This window comes from Falco biarmicus, chromosome 1 (genome assembly GCF_023638135.1).
Source record: "Falco biarmicus isolate bFalBia1 chromosome 1, bFalBia1.pri, whole genome shotgun sequence".
Classification (NCBI taxonomy): Eukaryota; Metazoa; Chordata; class Aves; order Falconiformes; family Falconidae; genus Falco; species Falco biarmicus.
The window spans coordinates 11,588,301-11,609,520 of record NC_079288.1 but is presented as its reverse complement, the minus strand read 5'-3'; the positions used below and the strand labels follow the sequence as shown (position 1 = coordinate 11,609,520).

Below are 21,220 nucleotides of genomic sequence, written 5' to 3'. Positions count from 1 at the left end.
ATAAAGCCCCAGATCCTGAAATGTTGACACGTTGTCACAGAGCCCTGTGCACCCCTCTCCTCACTCTGATGGGCTCCCACCGGTGTTACACTGGGTGCACTGGGGTGGTGCTGCTGGCAGAGGGCAGGCAATGAGCCCTGAGGGGCTGGGGCATGGCGGGGGCCCCCTGACCCTGCATGGCTCTGCCTTCGTAGCTTCCCGGGGCCTCGGTTCCTAATGCTCTTTTTCAGGGCACCAAGGCAGGTTGGACACTGTTAGGTTGTCTTTATGTTGGTTTACAGACCCATAGATCCCTCTGGTCAGGTGAAGATCAACATCTTGAGATATGTATGGCTTGATTTCACCCAGATTGGGTGATCTTCTTGGGTAGCAGAAGGTCCTGCCTAAAGTCTGTGCTGCTAAAAGAGTTTTGAGGGTCTGGTGGAGCCCCAGAGAGCGAAAGATATTTTCCCATGCCCAGTGCTCATCTGGAAAGCTCAATGTGCTCCTCAAGGTAATTTTTTAGGCCAGCATTTCTTGGGGGTCAGAATCAGGACTCAAATCCATGGCTTGCTCCAGCTGGGGGTCTCTACAGCCCCCTCGGGCCTTGGGGGAGTCTCATTCCCAGGAGCTGGGGATGCGGGAAGAGGATTGAACATGCTGAGGAGCCTGTGCCCCTGACAGCTCCCCACTTGCCAGCTCCAGAGCCTCAGGTTTAACTGTTCTCCCACCAGTCTTGCTTTCCCACGCCCTGACCCCAGACAAGAGGCTGAACACCAGTCAGGGTCTCTACCATAGCCTTATTTCAAATTGTTTTTCTCTTCCTCCAGCAGAGCTGAGTTTCCTTGCTTGCATCCCACTGGGATACATCTCCTGACCCCAGATCTCATACCCCAGTGCAGACAGCAAGAGCCGTAATCCCCTGGGGGCTGATCTCAGGGTTTGTAAAGCCGCGTGTCTTCCTTTGGCCATCGCTGGTGGGTGGGAGGACGTTAATTCAGCTCCTGTGCGGATGCCTGTAATAAGAACGGTGCCTGGGGAGGCATTTGGTCCTCGTTAGCAGACACTCGGTAGCAGTTTTGTCATTTTTCTTGTTTGTCATAAAAAATAAATACAGTTTAATAGATGATCTTACAGAGCAGGTTTTGGCAACAAAATAGACCGTGTCCCATTATAAACTTGATGTGTATAATTTAAAGCAAGATGGAATATAAAACCATTTCCAGCTTAGATGAGGGAAAGGGAGACACAGATTTAGGTCTTGATTGTGCTGAAATGAAAAACAGCACATTCTCAGATAGTGTATTAAATCAGGCATTCTGTTTTATGGAGTCCAAACTATAAACAGCCTTTTTCAGAATAATTAATCACGTCATTTTTTTTTTGGTTTGAAAAGTTTGGGGAGCAGATTTCTTTTGTTTCTTTGTGTATTTTTAGAGATATCGTATACAGAAGGGCAGCCCTAAACACCATAGACAATTATTTGGAGACCCAGGAGGATTTTAAGGCGATGTTGCTGTCAAAATCCCATCCATTAGTGGGGATTTAGGGAATGCCCTGAGGAGCCCTTGGGAATGCCATGCCTGATGGGGAAGGCTGGGCCTGGAGCCAAGGGCAGGGATGTGACTTGGTGGTGGGAAGGTGAGTGGAAGAGGCAGCGAGGCAGCAGATGATGTGCTAACCACCTCTGCCTTCACAGACCACAGCTAAGACTGGGTTAGTGGGGGCTGGGTGGGGGGTACCTGTTAGCAGATGCTCCTTGTATGACCCACTGTTTTGTGGTGTGCTCATCTTCCATCCAGTTTGGAAAAACCAAGCCATTGCTCCTGCTTAAACTGGGCAGTTAATTCTTCCTGGGATCAGAAACGGGATGGGTCCCTGCTATTGGCACTGTCTCCATCATCCTGTGGAGCTGCAAGCAGAGGACCTGATGCCCCACCACCATAAATCAGCACAGCTCTACTCAGGCTGGAAGAGGGTTGCAGATTTCTGCCAAGGAAAGAGAGAGATCCCAAGTGCATTCCCTCTACCCTCCCATTGCATAAAGCAACAACACGGCTCTTCTGCTTTCCAAGCGGTGGGGCTGGCTTGCCTCAGTCTGCTTTGGCTGTTCAAGTCTGATTTCAGCAGAGCCAGTGTAAATCCAAAACAGTTCTATGGAAGTCAGTCAAGTTGCTGGAGACTCAAAGCTAGAGGAGATAGGAAGCTATTCACAGCTTGTACATAGCTGTTGACATATATAAAAAGCTGGCTGGATGCAGCAACAATGTGCTATAGGCAGGGCGCTAATCTCTGTTGTTACTAAGTTTCCTGACATTTCTCATTATCAGAGGTTCCTTACAGTTGTTTATAGGACTACCAAACTTTAATATTTAGGTTGAAATGCATCACCCATGTGCCATCCATGACACAGGTAGTGCCACCAGGTGAAATTTTGCTTTTTCTTGATTTTTGTTACCATCTAGGAAGCTGCACAAACCCCAGCCTATGTTGAAGGTTGCAATCAATAACGCTGCAAAGTCTTGCACCCTGGAGGAGTTCAAGCCAGCCTTCCTCCTGCCTGAGAAACACTCACTTGTGCCATGCTGCACACGTGAGTACATGCTGCTTTCCCTATGGGCCCCTACTGCCCTCCTGCAGCCAGCAGGAGCTGTGCCACGGTATGCCGGGGCGAAGGCAACTCTAAGAGACTCAGTGGCAGAGGCAGGACCTCATCCCCTAGGGCCAGCAGCATCTTGCATTAACCATGTGGAATTATCTACTTGTCCTTGGCAATAAATAACCCTCCAAGTCCTATAGGAAACCCACCCTGCTTCTGTAGTAAGAGGCTATACACTAATGTGTATGTACAAGAAGGTAAACCAACTTTTTTTGTAAGCTGGAAAGTGGCTTGTTTTACTGGAAAACCAAACCAGTTTGCTTTGGCTGTGCTGCTGCCCGTCCTCATGGCAGCTGTATTCCTGCTGCCGTTCCCTGGTTGGGGTACTTAATGCTGGAGGTATTGTGGCAATATGTTAGAGCTGAAATCCATCGGCTTCGTGCCAAAATAATTCACTTAGGGTTGTTTGGCTCTTTTTTCCAATGAAAAATCAAAATTTCCTCTGCAAGATGAGACATGATTTCAGTGGGGTGGAAGAAGATTGAGTGATGGTGGTGTGGGCAGAGGAAATAACTTTAAAAAAAAAAAAAAACACACACTAAAAAATTACTTTTCCTTTGCAAAATAAATTGTATGACACGTTTTTCTACCAGCCTTAATTTTGAACAGCATTAGCAGTTTGGTGCCAGCCCGATGAGTGCTAGAGCAGCTCACATTCCTGTAGGAAAGAGGTGTAAATCTTAGCACCAAATCTGAGGCTGGCAATGGGCCTTTCTTGCTGGGACCATGTAGACCAAGGTACCCCCTGTGCGGAGGCAGAGGAGGAGACCATCTCAGTGGGATCAGTGCACAAAGCTGTGGTCTTCTCACAGCTACATTAGAAATACAAATGCTGCAATGAACCGTTCAAGCATAGAAATGCATTTTGGCTATCAGATGGCTGATACAATAGCTGTGTGAATAGACAGCTAGGTTAGTGATGAGATAACAAACTTATTTGGAGAGAAATTGTTCCTAAAGGGTCTGGTTTGGGCTTCCACATGATGTTCTGTTGCACCTGCTCAGGACTGGCTGCCTCCTGTCACCAAAGATGCACGTGAAGTTGCAGGACAGTGATGCATGGGGAAAGGCGACCTTGCATTTCGGATGTGAGGCTTGAATTCAGTTCCTGGCTCTGTGCTACAGTTCCTCTTGCCCACGTGTCGGCCTCCTTGTGCCAGCGAAAAGGCATGGAGCCACCGTGGTCTCCAGGGATGGGACCTCCCTGTGTGTGTTTTATTACATGTATTTATTATTGTGTTTATAAAACACAACCAGGTTGTGTTTTATTAATAAGCCAAAAGAGAAGTGCAGGCTTTGGATGCTGTTGCAGCTGACGGATGGGGTCAAGGTGCATATGTATGATCTGAGCCTCCCTGAGCTCTGGCTGTTTGTCATCCCCAAACCCAAAAAGGAAAAAACACAATTTTCAGGATATAAAGAGCACAAAAGGTTTCACCGCTTGCTGGTTTGCTTGAAGCAAATGGATCAATAACACTTGATACATAACTAAATAAAACCTAGCCAGACCCCAGCTTGTTGGATCTCCAGGGGTACATTTTGTAGCTGAAAAGGTGGGTTTTCTCCTTAGAAATGGCACTAACTGTTTTCCTTGTTTTGGGGATATTAAGGAAAAGAAATGGGAATTCTTCCCTTCTTCTTTCTGGTTTGATCTGGCTTTTGTTGAATGACACGCTGAATGCTGGTTATCAGCACTCAAGCTCCTGCCCCTGTTTGCAAGACTGGTGAAGTTTCACTGTAGTTGCTTGTCCATGGGCAGATTTGATCCTGAGGAGTGATGGTGGATAGAGGATTTCCTTCAGACAAAGAGCAGCTGGTGGTTTGCTGCATTCCCAAGTGAAATTTGTGGGGAGAAAGGAGGTACTGAGCAGGTGTCTTCTGTAGAAAGCATCTTGTGAAACTGAAATTTTCCAGTTTGATATTTTTTGGTAGAGTTTTTCTATTTCTTGAAACATTTCATGGAGTTCTGGGCTACTGACTGGCCTTTCTCCACCACTGTAGGACTGTTTATCTTGATCAGAAAACCTGATTTTCTTCTGGGCTGCTCCTCGTCCTAGTGCTGCCCAAAGCGTGGCCTTCTCAAACTGTGCAATGGCTTCCTGATGGAAAATGATTTCCTCTAGCTTTGGTAGTGAGAAGAACGTACACATTTCTTGTATGAGTGCTCCCACGGAACCATGAAAGGAGGATGGTTTACCATCAGGTGAGATGTCTCTAATATTGACAAACCTGGCTGTCTTTTGGTGGATCTAGAGACCTTCCTGGTGTGATGGAGCCTCCAGCCTCCACCTCCCTGGCTAGCATGACAGCTGTGGCTCAGCTGTGTTCCTGGGCACTGGCTCTGTGTCCTCCCCACCTCACCAGTGCCACGCTGAGAGAGGGTAGCAGGGAGTTCAGCACTCCGTGGTGATGGAGACCTTGTGTTTGTTCTTCTCACTGGTGAGCTGTGCATCTCCTGAAGAGCAGCACGGGAGCCAACAGCTGGTGGGAACCAAATGGTTGTGCTGAAGTAATGACAATCTCCGGCGTAGGAGCTCCGAGGAGCTCCTCTGTTATGTGCTCTGCCCCCAGAATGAGTAAATAAAAGCCTCCTCATTTATTTATGATGCAAATAGCAACTGTGCATTCAGCTCTAGGATTTGTTGATTATTTATTTAGAGCCTCTTGTCTCAGAGGCACTGGCTGTTTGCGTGCAGGAGGCATCTGTCTGGCTTTATTACCCACAAATAGACATTTTACTTCTTTGGCTGTGGCTGTTAATGTTTTTGAAAGCCCGCTGTGGAAACAGAAAACCTTCCAGGGAGACACAGATCCCCTGGTCCTTCCCCTTCAGAGTCAGCAGCAGCTCACGGTCCCACCAGCCCCTCTGAAAATCCCAGCTGCACTGTGTCCCAGCCCTATGGAGCAGCTGAACACTGAGCTCCTCTGGGTATGAAGGTTCCTACTGTGATAGCACCAAGGAGCGATTGCTGAAATCCAGTTGCTGTAGGTCCTGAGCCTCAAAATGGTAAAGGGAAGGAGTAGAAGATGGGGACAGGCAGGTAGGAAAACAAGGAGAGAGTATTTGGCCTGATACTCTACTGATGGTTGCCTGGGACCCCCTTCCTCTCTGTACATGATGGGAGGCAGACTGTTACTGTGTGCCAGAAGCGTTGCATTTGTCTTGTTCCACAACCAGACACAAAAGCTTTTTTAGGTTCCCAGAGATGTGCAGAGTGAATGGATGCCGTCTTGTCACTGTCATCCCAAGGTGCCTTTAAATACCTCTGGTTCCTCTCAGGTTAGCAGCTGATAAAAGTTTTGGCACTTGGCTTTATGAAGATAATGACACTCATTTGATACATTCAGGGCTTTGACAGCTGATGAAGCAAGTGTTCCTGCAGAGAGCATCCTGTTAGTGATCCATGGCATGGACCAGACCTCAGCTCCAAAGCTTTGCTGAGTACAATCCTGGACAGCATTTTCAATGAGTGCAAAGGCAAGGAGGGAAGGGCTGGTCCCAGCAGATGGAGGAGCCCGGATGGGTTAGATTATGGTGAAGGAATTCTGTCCATCCCCACTGGTCGCAGCTGTGGCACCATCACAGGACCCCAGGAGGAAAGGCACCGGTGGCTGGCCCTGGCCCAGTGCCACTACCTCATTGTCCCCTTGGTTATCCTTGCTGGAATGCCTGTCTTTAAGTACCCTGTGCAGGAATCCCCTCTGTAAAATGATGCCACAGTCAGAGACTTAGAGGCAAGAGTTATTTTTTGAGATTTCTTTTCAGAAAGCTGTATTTACTCTTTTATTTGACTGCCTGTCTTGCAGTCTTAGGGCCCGTGGGTGGGAATTATTCTCCCAGTACCCCCATCGTGTGGTTTTGCAGAGTAAAGTCATTTACATCTATTAAGTCTCAGACTGTGAGGTAGAAATAGAAGAATTAATTCATATTCCACAGCACAGCTAGCCAACAGAGGGTGATTAAACCCAGATTGAGATGATCAAACTTAGGCACCTAAATGAGTGACCAAAGGCACTGGTCCAAGCTCAGATCGTTGTAGGTCTTGGATTTCTTCTCTTACAGACTGAGAAAAGGTTGCTGTTAAGCTACGTAGATTTTGCTTGGCTCCTTCACTCATGGCAGGATTTCCAGGGCTTTCCAGGGCTTCAGCCATTCGCATGGGTCTTCTCTGAATCCTCCTCCAGCTTTTCAGCCTACATCTCAAAGTGTGGAGATGCCTAGGACCTTACAGATGGGACCCAACCTAAATTCTGGATACCTTGTATGGGAAGCTACCCCAACAGTTAGTGGTGAAAACCACTGCTGGCTAGTGATGAAAACTCTTTTAAAGCTGGCAAAGTTGAGAAAAGGGAGGATGTCTAGGAGCCCCTGGGATTGGAGAAGGCATTTGAGGTTTGAAGTGGTATGGCGCTCCCGTAGTAATAACCAGCGTGTGTTCTGGAAGGACAAAAGGGGTTGGATACAGATAAACAGCAGAGTGGTAAATGTGCCTGGTCTGCGTGTGTGTCCGTCCCTAGAAGTGAACACATCTGGCATGATTTTGGGAGGTACTCAAATACTGGAGAAACCTCTGGAGATGCACAAATGGGGCTTTGGTGACCATCAGTGTCTCACCTGAAGCACACTCTCGGCTGAATGCAAGAGGTGGGGATGGGCCTCAGCTCTGCTTGATAGCATGGAGAATGGGTCAGAAGTGACCAGGATCTTGCTATACTTGATGTAGTTTGATGTGGATGATGCACAAACTCTTGCAGCCTTGAAAGAGTTCTGCAGCACCTAAACAGAGCACAAGGATGCCAAGAGCGTGAATCTTCAAACAAGACCTTATGCACAGAGAACCTTCTGCCAAAAGGTAGCAGCGAATTTGATGTAAAAACCGAAAAATGCTTCAGTTGCCTTGGAATATAGTATTCTCCTGAGCTGGCTTGCATATCGCTTCACAGAGATCAGCTGTCCACCAAGCTACCGATACCTCCCAAACTTGGCTGCATTTCAGTGCTTGTGGGATGTAATATAAAAAGAAAAGGAGGATGATTCAGTGTCTCTGTTTCCAATTGACCATGGTGCAAAGTGCCTAATGCTAAGGCTGAGGATGGAGCTACATCCTGTGTGTATGGATGGTTGCAGGACTTCTTGGTGTCATTTCTGGTTGGAGATGGGTGTGGTGGTGCTGGAAGGGAAGGAGAGCTTGGAAAAGGAGTTTCCAACGGGGACTAGCCAAAGGAAACTGATCGGTTTTATGCTGATAAATTGGAACTGGGATTATAAAAACAGAGAGTAATTCTTATGTTCTGAAGCTCATTCCTTTGATTAATTCTGGGTTTGGGTGGTTGGTACAGGAAAGGATGGTGGCCAAGGGCTGAGCACAAAAATCCCCAAAACCCATAACTGGGAGAACTATTTGCTTTCCTTTACTGAGCAGTGTGTGCGGGCAGCTCTGCCGAGCGTGATGGCTGGTGCTTGCCAGTGCCCAGAGATGATGTGGGTGTGCCTGGGGAGAGGGGCTGAGAGGGAGGAGGGGGTGGAAAAGCCACAGTGCTCCAAGGCCAAGCTGGGAATGGAGCAGAGAAGGGGTGCGAAGGACAAATAACATTTCTGCAACAACAAGCCTCATAGAAGTATCTTCTGCACTCCAGTTACTCAGCGTCTCCCCACCTGCAGCTCCATTGAATCTTCCCTTTCATCCCTTAAAACTTTATTTCATTTAATCAGTAAAAAACTTCTTTTCTTCTCTCAGCAGAGATACTGGAGCACAGCCCACGGGTTGGGAGCGGAGGGAGGGAATAGCTGCAGCTTGGCTTCTCCTCTCTGACCACCAGCCAGCTCCCTATCTCGGGATGGATTCAACAGGAGCACGGGAGCTCGCATCCAAGAAGCCCCGGTGCTCTGCCAGGGCCACACAGGTAGCAAAGAGCCTGATAGAAAGTCAAGTGCAACATCTGGGAGTCTTTTTTTTCTGTTGCCTTCCCTGTATTTCAGACCAGTAACTCTCTGATGTGCAGAGGGCTTGCCAAGGCTCAAAGTGCTCCAGTCTCCCACACGAACACCCCTGCATGTGCACAAACTCACGCCCATGTCTGTCTAGGAAATCTGGATCAGAGGACAACGACTATATCCTGAAGTAATATGTTGCCTGTGAGACCATGAGGTCCTTTGGAGGAAAACAAGTAGTAGGCTGTTCTGTTTGGCTCTTTGTTCGGCCTCAGTGCTGCCATTCCAGGGCAGAAGGGGCTGGGGATGACTGACTCAGATCTTGTCCTTCTCCTGCTTCTCCTGCATCCTCCCCTGAGTCTAAAGCTGCAGCCAGCAGATAAAGGAAGACAAGCCAAAATACTCCTGCGAGAAGGAAACGGATCCAGGCAAGGGGCAATTGGCCTCCCTTGCTGTTCACCGGTGATGCCTCACAGTCTGCCAATTAATTTGCTTTCCCATCTGCATCCTGGATGGTCTCGGGCAGTGGACAGCTTTGCAAGGGCTGGGAATATGCAGTTCTGCATTCCCCGCGAGCAGCATGGCTCTGGGCTGGGAACAGCCAGCATCGCTAAAGGGCTGTGCAGAACTAACAGCTTGTTTGTGGTGGGTTTTCCTGGTGGGTGCACAAGCTACCGAGGGCCTTGTAGGGGTGGAGACAAGCAGAAACATTCCTGACAGCCAGTACTCAGGCAGGGAAGCAGGATGCTGCTGGGAAGCAAATGGGGAGATAGGGCCCTTGGGGAAGGAAGGAAAAGGCAGGGTGGAGATCTGGAGCATGTTTAGGGCATGTTAGGCCATGACGGTGGAGGATAGGCAGGTGGGCTTGTGAGCCCACGGAGCCCCTTCCCATAGCCGGGTGTTTGGGGGCACATTGGCCCCCTACACAGCAGTGAAAAATGATTCAGTTCCCACTCATGCTTTGTTGGAAATCAGGTACTTTAACAGGCGCCACAGGCTTGGAGGAGGGGTTTAACTCTTTATTTTCTTGTCCAAAGCCTGATAAAAGTGTTGATCGAACCTTCCTCGGTCTGGCAGGGATGGGGTGCCTCGCGCAGGGCTCTCTGGCTGCTGGGCGCTTCGCAGCACTGTGAGTGCCCAACTTTGTTGCCTTTTGGGACATTCAGGAAGAAAAGTGCAGAATCCCTTCTTTGTGTATTCAGAGGGCAAGGATTTGATGCCAAGGACAGGCTCATACAAAACTTGGCTTCAATTTTTTGTCATGGTCTCTGAATTCTACTTTTGTGAAACCATCAGTAACAGCGAGCCTCTGCCACCAGGCAGGCACAGCCATGGATTTCACGGGCGGATTTGAGGCAGAAGTTGCAAACCTCTATCCGAATGTTGCATGGTTTAGTGTTTGCAGTTCTTCCTCTTCCTGGTCTTCCTTTGCATTATTTATCCCAGCCCTTGGTGGCTGTACTTAAGAATGGTTACAGAGGTGAGTTCAAAATTTTTAAAGTCCAGATCTGCAGATATTTCCATGAATGCAATCACAAAGTAGAATTTGGTGTTTACAAATGGTTAACAGTAAATACTGTCTTAAGAAACTATCCAATCCGATGGATTATAGGAGGGGCAGTGAAGCGTCCAAAATGCAAGTTTGTTAGTAACTATTTTCTCCTTCTTTCCTCCCAAGAGATGTCTTATCCAGCCTGGGAATGGGAGTACTGCCATGTAATTTGACTGAGTAATCACTAATACCAACAAATAGCTTAAATGGATAATTTCCTAACAACAGAACTAGCAAATTATATTCCTGTGAGCCATCCAGCTGAGAGACAGTGACAGCAGTGAAAAAAATTATTTCTGGAATTAATTGTGAGCAGAGAAGGAGTCCAGCGTCAGTGGTGCAGGAAAGACACACGAGAAGGAAAAAAAAAAACCCAACAAAAACAACGCTACAGGAAAATATAATTTAAAATCCACCGAAGACATGCAAATGCAGACGTTGCTCAATGAGGGGCCTCTGGATTTTTCCTAATGAACTCTAATGCAAAGAGGAAATTGAAGAACTCTGTTTTCCACTGTGCCCAGTTGCAGGGCGTCTGCGCAGGGAGCGGGGCCGGTGCTGGGGAGGGATGCTGCAGTGCATGCTGCTGGGCGAAGGGCTGGGCCAGGAGGGAACGCTTTTGCTCTCAGGCTGACAAATGCTACTTGTCACAATTATGTTTTTTTCTTTTTTATAGAGTATTCTTGGTTGTCAAGCAAAACGAAGTAGTAATTCAACAAAACAGAAACTTTAAGCAGGAGAAGATCAGCTTCAATAAGCTTCTTGACTGAATGTTTTTGGTTTTTCTTTTTCTAAAAGGGTCTTCCAAGATGGTCTAATATCTGAGGCCATTTCTTTTTTGAAAATGGAAAGATCCGGTTTTCTAGTCCATAATACTTTTCATTTGGAATTGTAAGCTAAGTATAACATGAATGGGGCTTCTTTGCTAAAGGTTTGGGAGAATTGAAACCAAATGTTTAAAAACTATCTATCCAAAATGCTTGGCTTGACTGAACCCAAACGACTTGGTTTGTTAAACTATAAACAATATTGAAATTCTGTTTATCCCCATATGACTTGAGAATTGTTTACATTTTTTAGACATTTTTCAGGAACTAAAAACCTGTTTCTCATGTATATTTATGCTGTCAGCTGCTATCTAAAGGACAACTCAGCTCCTTGAAAAGTAGAAGCATATGACAATTTTCTCTTCAGTAAGGCTGGTAAAATAGGGGGTGTCACACCAGGATGAATTCCCCTGGCCAGTTTGGCCGGGCAGTGGTTGTGTCCGGGCAGGCTCCGTGGCATTTCCTTCCGCAGCACCGAGGGTCCAGTGTGCAGCACAGACCCCGTGAGCTCCCCGTGAGCACCCCAGCTCTGGGGCACGTTGTGTCTGAGAGGGGTTTAGGCGGCTGAAGCATGAGACTCTGCCTTTGGATGGACATTCCCACACTGCCTGGAAAATGAGCCATGGCTTCTGTTTCAGGGACGCAGGATCCACACCCAGCATCTGGCCATGCCAGGTGCTGCGGCCAGGGCTGGGCTCCGGCTGGACACTGGTCAAATCTTCCACTAATATGCTTTTCTGTGGCAGTAAAAGCCCAGGTATGATCCTGATGGCAGACGTGATGATGAAAATGTGCAGTCAATTACTACACCAGCAACATCTTCCAGATGCCTCCTACATGAGCGTCTGCTCCAGGCGGCACAGCTTGTGCCAGCCAGGGTAACTGCAGACCAGGGCGGGCTCACACAGCACCTCTGGCTAACCAGGACCTACAGGGGCGATATCAGTTTACAGGGGCAGAGCTGGCCATGTCCTGAGCCCCAGCCCTACCAAGCAACTCACATGGGTAGCCACACAAATAATTTCTTCATTTAACCTCGAATCTTCTCATTGTGGAAAACAGAGGAGTTCGGTCTCAGGCCAATACTGGTTTTGATTTACAGGGAACCACAGGGAGGTGTTTTAAATCGTGCTGTAGTGATGTCGTTGGTTCTGTCTTCAGAATTCCCATGGCAGGTGGCTGGAGTGTGTCTGATGTGCCCCTGAATCGGGCTCCTGGGCTGTGGCTTTACCTTGGACAGCAGACCCTCTCCGAGCTTAGCAGATAGGCTCTTTTAGTCAGAAAGGCTGATTAAAAAAACCCCACAAAACGGTAGGAAATGGCTTCTGGCAATCCAGCAAATCCCCTGCTGCTCTGAACCGATGCCGCACTGATACGGATGCCCTCCCCTGCCCCCCAGCCCTGCCCCTTGCTGGAGCCTGCCCCGGTGGGCGGAGGGGAGCCGGGGTGGGAGCACACACACCTCTGTGCACCCTGGAGCCGTGGGACCCGGGAAGCCACTGGGGCCCTGGCAAAGCCCAGTGAGCTGCTGACGAGGCAGCGTGTGCACAGGCAGGTAATTAGATTCCTGCCTGCATTTGCCCTGTCAATAAGATGCATTCGGCTGCTTTCCTCCGTGCTCTTAAACTTGCCCTTCTCAGGAGAATTTTTTCACTCCATTGCCATCCCTTCTGTACCCAGCCATGGGGGGTCTCCAGCGGTAAGCAGTATAGAAAATCTATTGATTCTGTTCCATAAGCCCTGTACAGGGGAGGGTAAGTGCTCCCTAGCCAATACCTCTCAGTCATTTCCTTTAGATGTTGCTCACATGCCCTAAATCACAGCTGTTGGTGAAAAGAACAAAAGAAATGAGCTGGAGAAACCGTGGCCAAGCAGGTCTAATCCTGTCTACAGCATCACTGTTGCCCCAGTGATACTGGAAGGACTCGCAGAGGCCAGATGCTGGTGTGTCTGTGAAGAAAGACCCTCCGTCACCAGGACTGTTCCGAGATGCGGGAGGGGAAGTAGCAGCAGTTTGGCAAGGGAGACGTCCTTGCGTCTGATAAGCTGCATCTGAAGTTCCTCTGCTGCACTGAGGACCTCGGGTAGCATGCCCCACCGAATTTGGCCTCCAGAAGTTACACCATTGTCCCACAAACTGTGAGATTATGATTACTGTTGTTATTCCTGTTTAACAATGCTGAAACGCAGGTGCTGAGTCCTTCCTGAGGAGCTCTGCATGGCTCCCAGCTGCTTTCACCACAAGCCGGGCTGTCCCTGGGACATCTCTGGTCATCCGATTTGGAAGATCCCAGGCCAAGCGGTGTGCTCGAGGCTCAGCACGGTGTTGGACTTCACTAGCAATTTCCCACCCGGATGGATGACGCATCCGAGGCTGCATTCCCATGGTGTGGTACTAAGCCCGAGGGCAGCGTTGGACCTGAATGAATGAGAGCTTTCCCCACGGAGCCATGAGCCGCGCTGCCTCCGGGATGGAGTGAGCTTGAGCAGCGCGCCAGCCCCCGTGCAGCGGTGTGGACAGGCGAAAGATGAAGGAGGTATAATATTTTTTTTCAAAAGCCACGGCTGGCCAATGTCTTAGGTAATAAATACTATGAATTGAGGAATGCAGCCTTGTTATTGCCTGGTGGAGGGGAATTCATTCTGCACATTGGCTTCTCCAGAGTTTTCCGGCCAGGCGTCGTTGACTTCTTACCACCACATAGATATTTCTGTATTTCAGCAAAATTCCCCACTTCTAATCTGGATAGTCCTTGCTGGGTGGAGTGCAAAACCCACATTGTTAACTCCGGATAGCGGTAATTAAAAGAAAATAAAATCAAAGGTGCTCAGAAAAGAAATGGAAAATTTTTCTGTGGAAGCCAAAAGATTATATTAAACTTCAGCGGTTTAATAAAATATTATGAAGTTTGGGAGCATATTTTCCCTGGGACTTAATCTGTTTATACATCTAAAAAAGTAAATAGAATATCACTTTACTTGACCACACAGAAAACCTGATATCTGGGGGCTGCTCCGCTGTATATATTTCTTGGTGAACTGCTTCCACCTCGGGTTTCACGCAATACACCGTGAGTTGGGCTCGTTCCTCTCCCGCCAGGTCGGGGGAAGCAGGAATTCATCAGACTTGGTGGTGAAACACTGGGGATGTGGTGGGGCCAGCGGCAGCTAAGGGTGGGATGGGGGGGGGGGAGCCACAAAGACCTGATTTTGCATGTGTATTTCTTTTTCCCAATCTAAAGAAAGGAGTATGACATGAAGGTTGCTGGAGAAACATGAAGTGGGAGATAAGAGGTCATGGAAAGGATGCCAACGATGCCGCTGGGGAGTTCCCAGCTGGCAGAGCCCCCCCAGCTGCTGTGGAGCGTGTTAGGTTTAGGAGACTAAAATCAGACACAAGTGGGTAATTCTGTGTTTTCCCCTTTTTTCATAAACTTGCCCATTCTTTCCAGGTTGCTGCCGCCAGCAAAAAGAGAGCACAGCCTCTCAGTACCCGTAAACTTTATTAAATGTGTGCTTTTTCATTCTTAAATTAAATTGAAATCAGTCTGTTTCATACTGAAATAGCACCAAAGGGAGAAGGATGACAGTATCAGCAAGCAAAGGGGAGGGAGGAGAGAAAACCCAGAAACCGTTACATACGAATAAGAATTTTTTTAATGGTTAAGAAAATGGGCAATATTTTTTTTTTCCTAATCCGGAGACCTAACATTGTGTATGCTAGTGTGTATGTTGGAGAACTGAGGAGTCTAAGGATCAGTATTAGTCAAAATCACTCAGTGCAGGGTAGGCATGGCCAAATCGTTGCTGGAAATTTGACTTCATAGTGCTGCACCCCAAAGACCACCCCGAATGCCACGTAGAGGAGTCCTGTACACTGATCTTCATGGCACATTGGTGTTTATATTCCTTTTAACTGTGTAAGTTATTGGGTGGCAGCATTTCCTTAGGAGTTGATTAAATTCCCCACGGCACAAAATCGGCGCCAACTACAATGTGGACTTAGCAGCCCGGCCCTTGCCCTTCCAGAAATCGCAGCAACGTGAATCGCAGCAGCAGAGGGGCCAATTTTTGTCTCGCCAAAGTGCGCTGGTAAAAGCAAAAAACCATTTCTCTGAAATTTTCCAGGTGTGGCCAGTTGAAACACAGCGCAAAGAACCTTCCCACAGTTCAGGTCTGGCTACGAGCCGCCGCGGCGGGCTGGAGGGAGGTCTCACGTTAACTGCCTTTCTGCAGCGGGCTCTACAAGCCTGTGCCAAGGCATGTCACCACCAGTGGATAAAAACCAGCTTGATTTTTGAAGACTGGGGGAAATACTTGTGCTCAGCACCCCTGTGCCTGGTGGTTTCTGTGCACCAGGGCTGCGATGCCCGGTTCGTGGGGCTGGGCTGGGCAAGGTGCTGGGCAAACCCACAGGTCTATTGCCCATTGACCAAGTTGCCTGTGCAGTGCTGCAGTGGGGGGGTGAAGGAGAGGTCTCTCTGCTCAAAGATCATAGAATCACAGAGTGCTTTGTGTTGGAAGGGACCTTTAAAGCCCATCTAGTCCAACTCCCTGCCATGAGCAGGGACATCTTCCACTGGATCAGCTTGCTCCGAGCCCCGTCCAACCTGGCCTTGAATGTTTCCAGGGATGGGGCACCCAGCACCTCTCTGGGCAACCTGTGCCAGTGCCTCACCACCCTCAGCATGAAAACGTCTTCCTTATGATGAATTTGGCACTTGACCTTGATAGGCTGTTTTATAAATGGTCGGTTTTTCCCCCTTTAACACAAATATTCTAAAATCTAAATGTTGCATGGTATATAAGCTTAAGCTTCATCAATGCCTGACGGCACATTTGATTATTGAAACCAGAAGAATTTTAATACACCTAATTAGTTACTCATCATTAATGTATTGATTTTTCTGCTTTAAAAAATCAAACTTTACAGGTCACTTTTTTATTTATAGCTGCGTTTGCTTTCCCCTCTTAATATACGTGCTCAGTACTAGGAAGGGTGCGGTTTTCAATAGTTTACTTCCAATTCTTCTTAGGTTAAAATAATCTAAACTTCATGGCTGCATTTTAAAATAAGCCTAAAGAGTTTAGAGGCTTAAATGTTATTAGAGTTCAAAGCAATTTGGTTGCATGACCTCTTTTTAAAAGCCATTGTTCATACGTGGAGGGATTTTCAAAAATACTTATGGCCCAGATCAAAAAAAAAATCAATTACAGTCTCAGATCCCTAAATAGTTTTACTAGGTGTGCAGCAAGGGATTCAAACCCTCAGAAATTAGGGGAAGTAAAACATTCAAGCATTTTGGGGGAAGTAGGCATATGCAGCTATGTTCAATGTGCTGCGAAGAGGTTTTTAAAGGCACATACGATAGGTTTGTGTGCACGTTGAAGCTACACGGGTTTAATGCTGTGGTTTGGTGGCAGTTGTGGAAACTTATTTGTATGAAAGTGCTAAGTATTGCTATAGCTGGCTCGGTAAGGGAGGAACAGACTGTAGTGCCATAAAGCTGCTTTAAACTAGTCAGAATGTGACTGTATGAGAGACAATAGCGATATAATTACGGGGTTTTTTAAATCTTACTCTTAAGTGATATTTATACTTGTGTGCTGGTTTGGGCTGGGGTAGAGTTAATATTCCTCACAGGAGCTCGTAGGAGGCTGCGTTCTGGATTTGTGCTGGAAGCAGCGCTGATCCCCCAGGGGTGGTTTCGTTACTGCCAAGCAGCGCTCACACAGCGCCCAGGGCTTTGCTGCTCCTCAGCCACCCCACAGCTGGGCTGGGGGCACAGGGAGCTGGGGGGGACACTGGCCCAAGGGATGTCCCACACCATATGGCACCACGCTCAGCAGATAAAGCTGGGGGAAGAAGGAGGAAAGGGGGGACATTCAGAGTGATGGCGTTTCTCTTCCCAAGTCCCCGTTCCACGTGCTGGAGCCCTGCTCTCCTGGCGGTGGCCGAACCCCTCCTGCCCATGGGACGTGGTGGATGAATTCCCCATTTTCCTTTGCTTGTGTGAGCGGCTTTTGCTTTACCTATTAAACTGCCTTCACCTCAGCCCGTGGTTTTCTCACTTTCACCCTTCCGATCCTCTCCCCATCCCACTGTGAGGGGAGCGGGCGAGTGGTGGTGTGGGGCTGAGTTGCCAGCTGGGGTGAAACCACGACAGCTTGTCCAAGGCACATACAGATCAGCCCAACCTTAAGTCTCCTTGAAATACCAAAGAGACAGCATGCCTCAATGTTCTTTGCAGCTTGGAAAACCTCAGATTTTGTGCCTCAGTAGGTAGTGCTGGCACTGCTTGGCTGTGCCCATGAGTGACACCTTGTCCTTGCCACCAGCTTGGCTTTTGCACTTGGACAGAAGAGCACAGCGTGGGAGAGGTGACGGCCATCCCCCACTCCTGCCCCAACAAACCTGGCTGTTAGAAAGGTTTTCCCAATAATTAACTCCATCCTTTTGGCTACACCTTAAGTCCATTCCCCCTTGATCCAGCCAGCATGGGCAGGGAGCAGATTGCTCCCCTCATCTCCAGTGACACTTTGGGGAGACCGTTACCCAAAGCCCAATGCTCTTCCATCTTCTTCTGATTTAGAAGCCCTGAGCCCCAGCAATGAGCTGCAGCGATGCTGGGAGGGACCATGACACAATGAAGCCAAAGCTGATGGACCATCTCTGATTTTCTCATGTCACCTCTTGCATGAACCTGGAGGCAGGTAAGAGAAAAGGCTGCTGGGGGTCTGTGTGGTCCCTCATCTGCCTTTCTGCTGTGTTTGCAGGAGGCAGTTACGTAAAATGTTTACCCAGGTAAACAGGTAAACCAGCTTACACAGGTAAGGCTTTGGCATGACAACGGTGGGAGAAGGTCCTGGAGCCTCACAACACTAATTAAGTTATTTTAATTACCTTGGGAAATGGGTCATGCATGCAAATCCATGTAGGTTTGTGTTTCCAGGGGACAGGAAGGTCCCAGGACCCTGCATCCTCAGGAACGGAGGGAGGCGGGGATGGGTAGGAAGGAGGCGGCTCAGGGCAGCCAGGAGCAGATGTGGCTCAACACCTGCAGTGGAACTTGGTGCCGTGAAGTTGAGCAGGCACCAAGCTGTTACCCTAAGCTGTCAAGCAAGACAGCCCAAGGTGGAAATGACTCCCTCTTGGGTTAAATTGTAAGTTTGGATGCAATTCTCTTCAGACTCCTTGAAATCTCCACTCTGCTGTGATTTTATTAAGATCTTGGCCAGTGTGCAGGCAGCCAGCGAGCTTGATCCTCAGGCTTCTTCCTAACCAGATTACCAGGTGATCCCCCACTTAGTTTGTTTTACCCCATCTGGGCTTCTTAAAGTTAGCCTCAAGAGAGAGAGCATCATCATGCTGTGTTTATACAGCACCAAGTGATAATTAGGTGTTCCTATAGTCCAGAAAATGCTGTAGATAAAGAGCCAGCAGATAAATGAGCCCAGGGTAATACAAGATTCTGTTCACTAATAGATTTCCGTCGCTGAGACATTTTTACCAGCCAAAAAAGGTGATAAAGGAGATTTGTTTTGCCTGACAATTTTTAAAGCCCTGCACAACCAGTGCTCTTGCTCTGGCTCCCCCCTCAGTTCTCCTTTAGGCAAGGACAACAAAACTTCCATCATCTTCTCATTCTCTCCCCTTTCTGGATGTGATTTTTGTTCATTCCCCCCCCCCCCCCCAAACAACCCTTTCTCCACTGCTTTTCTTTTAAGACTGGTCCAACTGAAAAAAATCTTCATTATGGTTTAAATAGCATCCAGCAGACAGTGTGAACCTGCTCCCTGCATACGAGTGGTGGGATGGTGGGTCCCCCATCACCTTCAAGACAGACGTACCATGAACATCACCTCAGTGTGGACCTTCCTTGCCCATCACTCAGATCCCTTCAGATGGGCCCCCTTGGGAAAAGCGCTTTGCTGTCAGCGGAGGAGAAGGGAGTCCCTGTTGCTGGCAGCGGGGAACACTGGTTTAGAGCCAGCTCCTGTGAATGAGGCCTTTTGACTACCTGGCAATTTTCATCATGGAGTCAAAAGAATAATTTGTTTTCTTTCACTTTTGGCTACTAAAGTTGTTTTGTCTCAAAACAAAACAAAGGATTATTGGTTTTGGCTTCTGTAAGATTAAAAATAAGTTTGGTTGATGAAAAGAGCTTGATTTGGGGGGGGGGCAAAAGTAAAAAAAAATGGGATAAATGAAAAAAAATTCACCAAGGGTTTCATGCAATAAAGAAATCCCCTAAATAAAGTTTTGAAAGGCAAATTAGATATTAAACCTCCTTTGTTCCATTGCCAAAAGTGATGAGGTCCGGTCTAAAATGGCATTTGCCAGCCAAAATTTGCCTGACCTTCCAGTAAGGCTCTGCACTCCCCCAAGCACCTCTTTCACTTCTGGAGGGGGACCTGGGGACACCTAAAAACTTTGCACCTGCATTTTTTTCTACAGAGACAGTGCCAAACCCTGGGCCCACTGAAGGAAGCAGCCACACTGCAGGCGATGTCAATAGGACCAGGTTGCTGTTCACAGCCTCCTCTTCCAGACGGACACATCACCTCATCTCTCAGATAAGAAAGAAAACTAATAGGTGACAAAAGAAAAAAAATCAGAACAAATCATGTTTCAGCACAACTATTTTTTTTCTGTATTTTCCCCCTCTCTACTTATATGTAAAAAAAATATATATTATATTATATTTTCCTTTTCTTAAATTATTTTTTTCAGCCTCAGTCCCAGCCAAAGTCCTGCCCTGTCATCTGGTAGAACTTCATGTTGAAGGGCCGGTAGAAGTCCCGCAGTCTCTGCACCACCTCCTGGTCTATGTCGGGGTGGGTCCTGCCTTTCGTCTTCCCCAGGCAGTGGGGCTTGCTGCTGCCCTCCGCCTTCTTCAGGCACGGGAACCCCTTGGTTTTGTTGAAGTAGAAGTGTTTGTCGGTGATGATCCTCTTGAGGCCCAGAAAGTCCTGGACCCTGCCCAGCTCCCCCGCGGGGTCGCTGATCAGCCTCTCCCCACTGACGAAGAGGATCTGCCCGATGGGGAAGTAGAGGAGCCAGTTCTCCAGGTGCTTGGCGTAGATGCCAATCTGGATGGCGCTCCACGAGGTGTCGATCAGGCCCGTAGTCCTGTTTTTGAAGGTCAGGCTCTCAAAGGTGGGGATGTCGGGCTTCTTGGAGAGCGTCTGGGTGTAGTCCGAGATGGCTCTGGTCACGGGGTCCCGCACCACCACGATGAGCTTCGTGCCCTTGGACATGGAGGAGATGCGGGCAGGGGCCTCCTTGGTGACGAAGTAGCTGGGGGTCTTCTCCATGGTGATCTGCCCCTCCAGGGTCCTGGGCATGAGGTCCCTGAGAGAGGGGGAGAGAGGGAGACATTAGAGCTGAATGCCCCCAGGTGGGGTGGGGGGCGCTGAGGGCAGGCAGTGCTCTGGGGATGCCCTGGGTACCAGGGGCAGGATGCTTCTGAGCCTCACGCCTCCAGCCCAGCTTTCCTTCCTCTGTGTGTGGCTTGTCAGGAGGCCCATAATGCTCTGATGCAGCAAAGCATCTAAACACACTCCTGATTCCCCACTGCCTTTGGCTGCCTATTTACCTAGAATTAGCCCTAAATCCATTTTGCATATTCAAGGCTTCCAAGGGGCTTCTTGAAGGGGATCCCACCTCCCTTCTTGCAATGGTACTGTAAGAACACAGCACTTCTCTACAATCCTAATGCCCTATCCCTTTAAATTCCTCCCACTCCACGCTGGGGTTTCCTGTACATTGGCTTAAATTCCCTGGAATAACAGTGAATTTCTGGAGTAACACACTCCCTTCCTGGAGGGCACATGGGATTTTCAAGGGCCAGGCTGTAAGACTCTATCTTTTGGTATTTTAAAGGTGGCAGCAAACTGATGTCACATAAAAATGTGCAATATCAGCCCCCTGACCTCAGTGATTTCCTTCTTCTACCCAAAGAAATCCTACACGCAGGCTGCTTCGCGGGCTCTCCCAGCTGGGAGTGGGAAGAGGCTGGGGGCTCAGGCCAGGGTCCATCCTGCTCCATGGTTGCCCTGAGAGTTTAAACCCTCCTGGGCCAGGCGTCGGGTGTGATCTGCTGAAGGACCGTGGGATTTGGCCGCAGGATAACCTGAGCTCCTCCATGTTAAACAAGGCAAGCCAGGAAGGTGTAGTAACATGTGAGCAGCCGTTTGCTCCTCCTGGGTGCTTCCAGCTCCTCTCCTTGCTCCCCCTTGCCTGCTACACCGCTTCCCGTCCCCTCGCC

General features: G+C 48.5%; 1 protein-coding gene and 1 long non-coding RNA gene across 6 annotated transcripts in view; one reads left to right on the top strand and one right to left on the bottom strand.

Moving 5' to 3' along the window:
- The window catches only part of LOC130148603 (uncharacterized), a 198,401-nt gene extending 178,747 nt beyond the window's left edge, over positions 1-19,654 (top strand). For 4 of the 5 annotated variants that reach the window (XR_008821588.1, XR_008821592.1, XR_008821591.1 and 1 more), the window contains one exon: positions 17,543-19,654. This is a non-coding gene — a long non-coding RNA (uncharacterized LOC130148603). Of the gene's footprint in view, positions 1-12,842; positions 14,096-17,542 lie in introns of those variants that run through there. The other variant, XR_008821593.1, reaches the window with a different exon arrangement.
- The window catches only part of HS3ST3A1 (heparan sulfate-glucosamine 3-sulfotransferase 3A1), a 40,386-nt gene continuing 33,599 nt past the window's right edge, over positions 14,434-21,220 (bottom strand). The window contains exon 2 of the mRNA XM_056337393.1: positions 14,434-20,304. Within this exon, the coding sequence (XP_056193368.1) occupies positions 19,686-20,304 (619 nt within the window). The 3' untranslated portion in view covers positions 14,434-19,685. The remainder of the gene's footprint in view (positions 20,305-21,220) is intronic.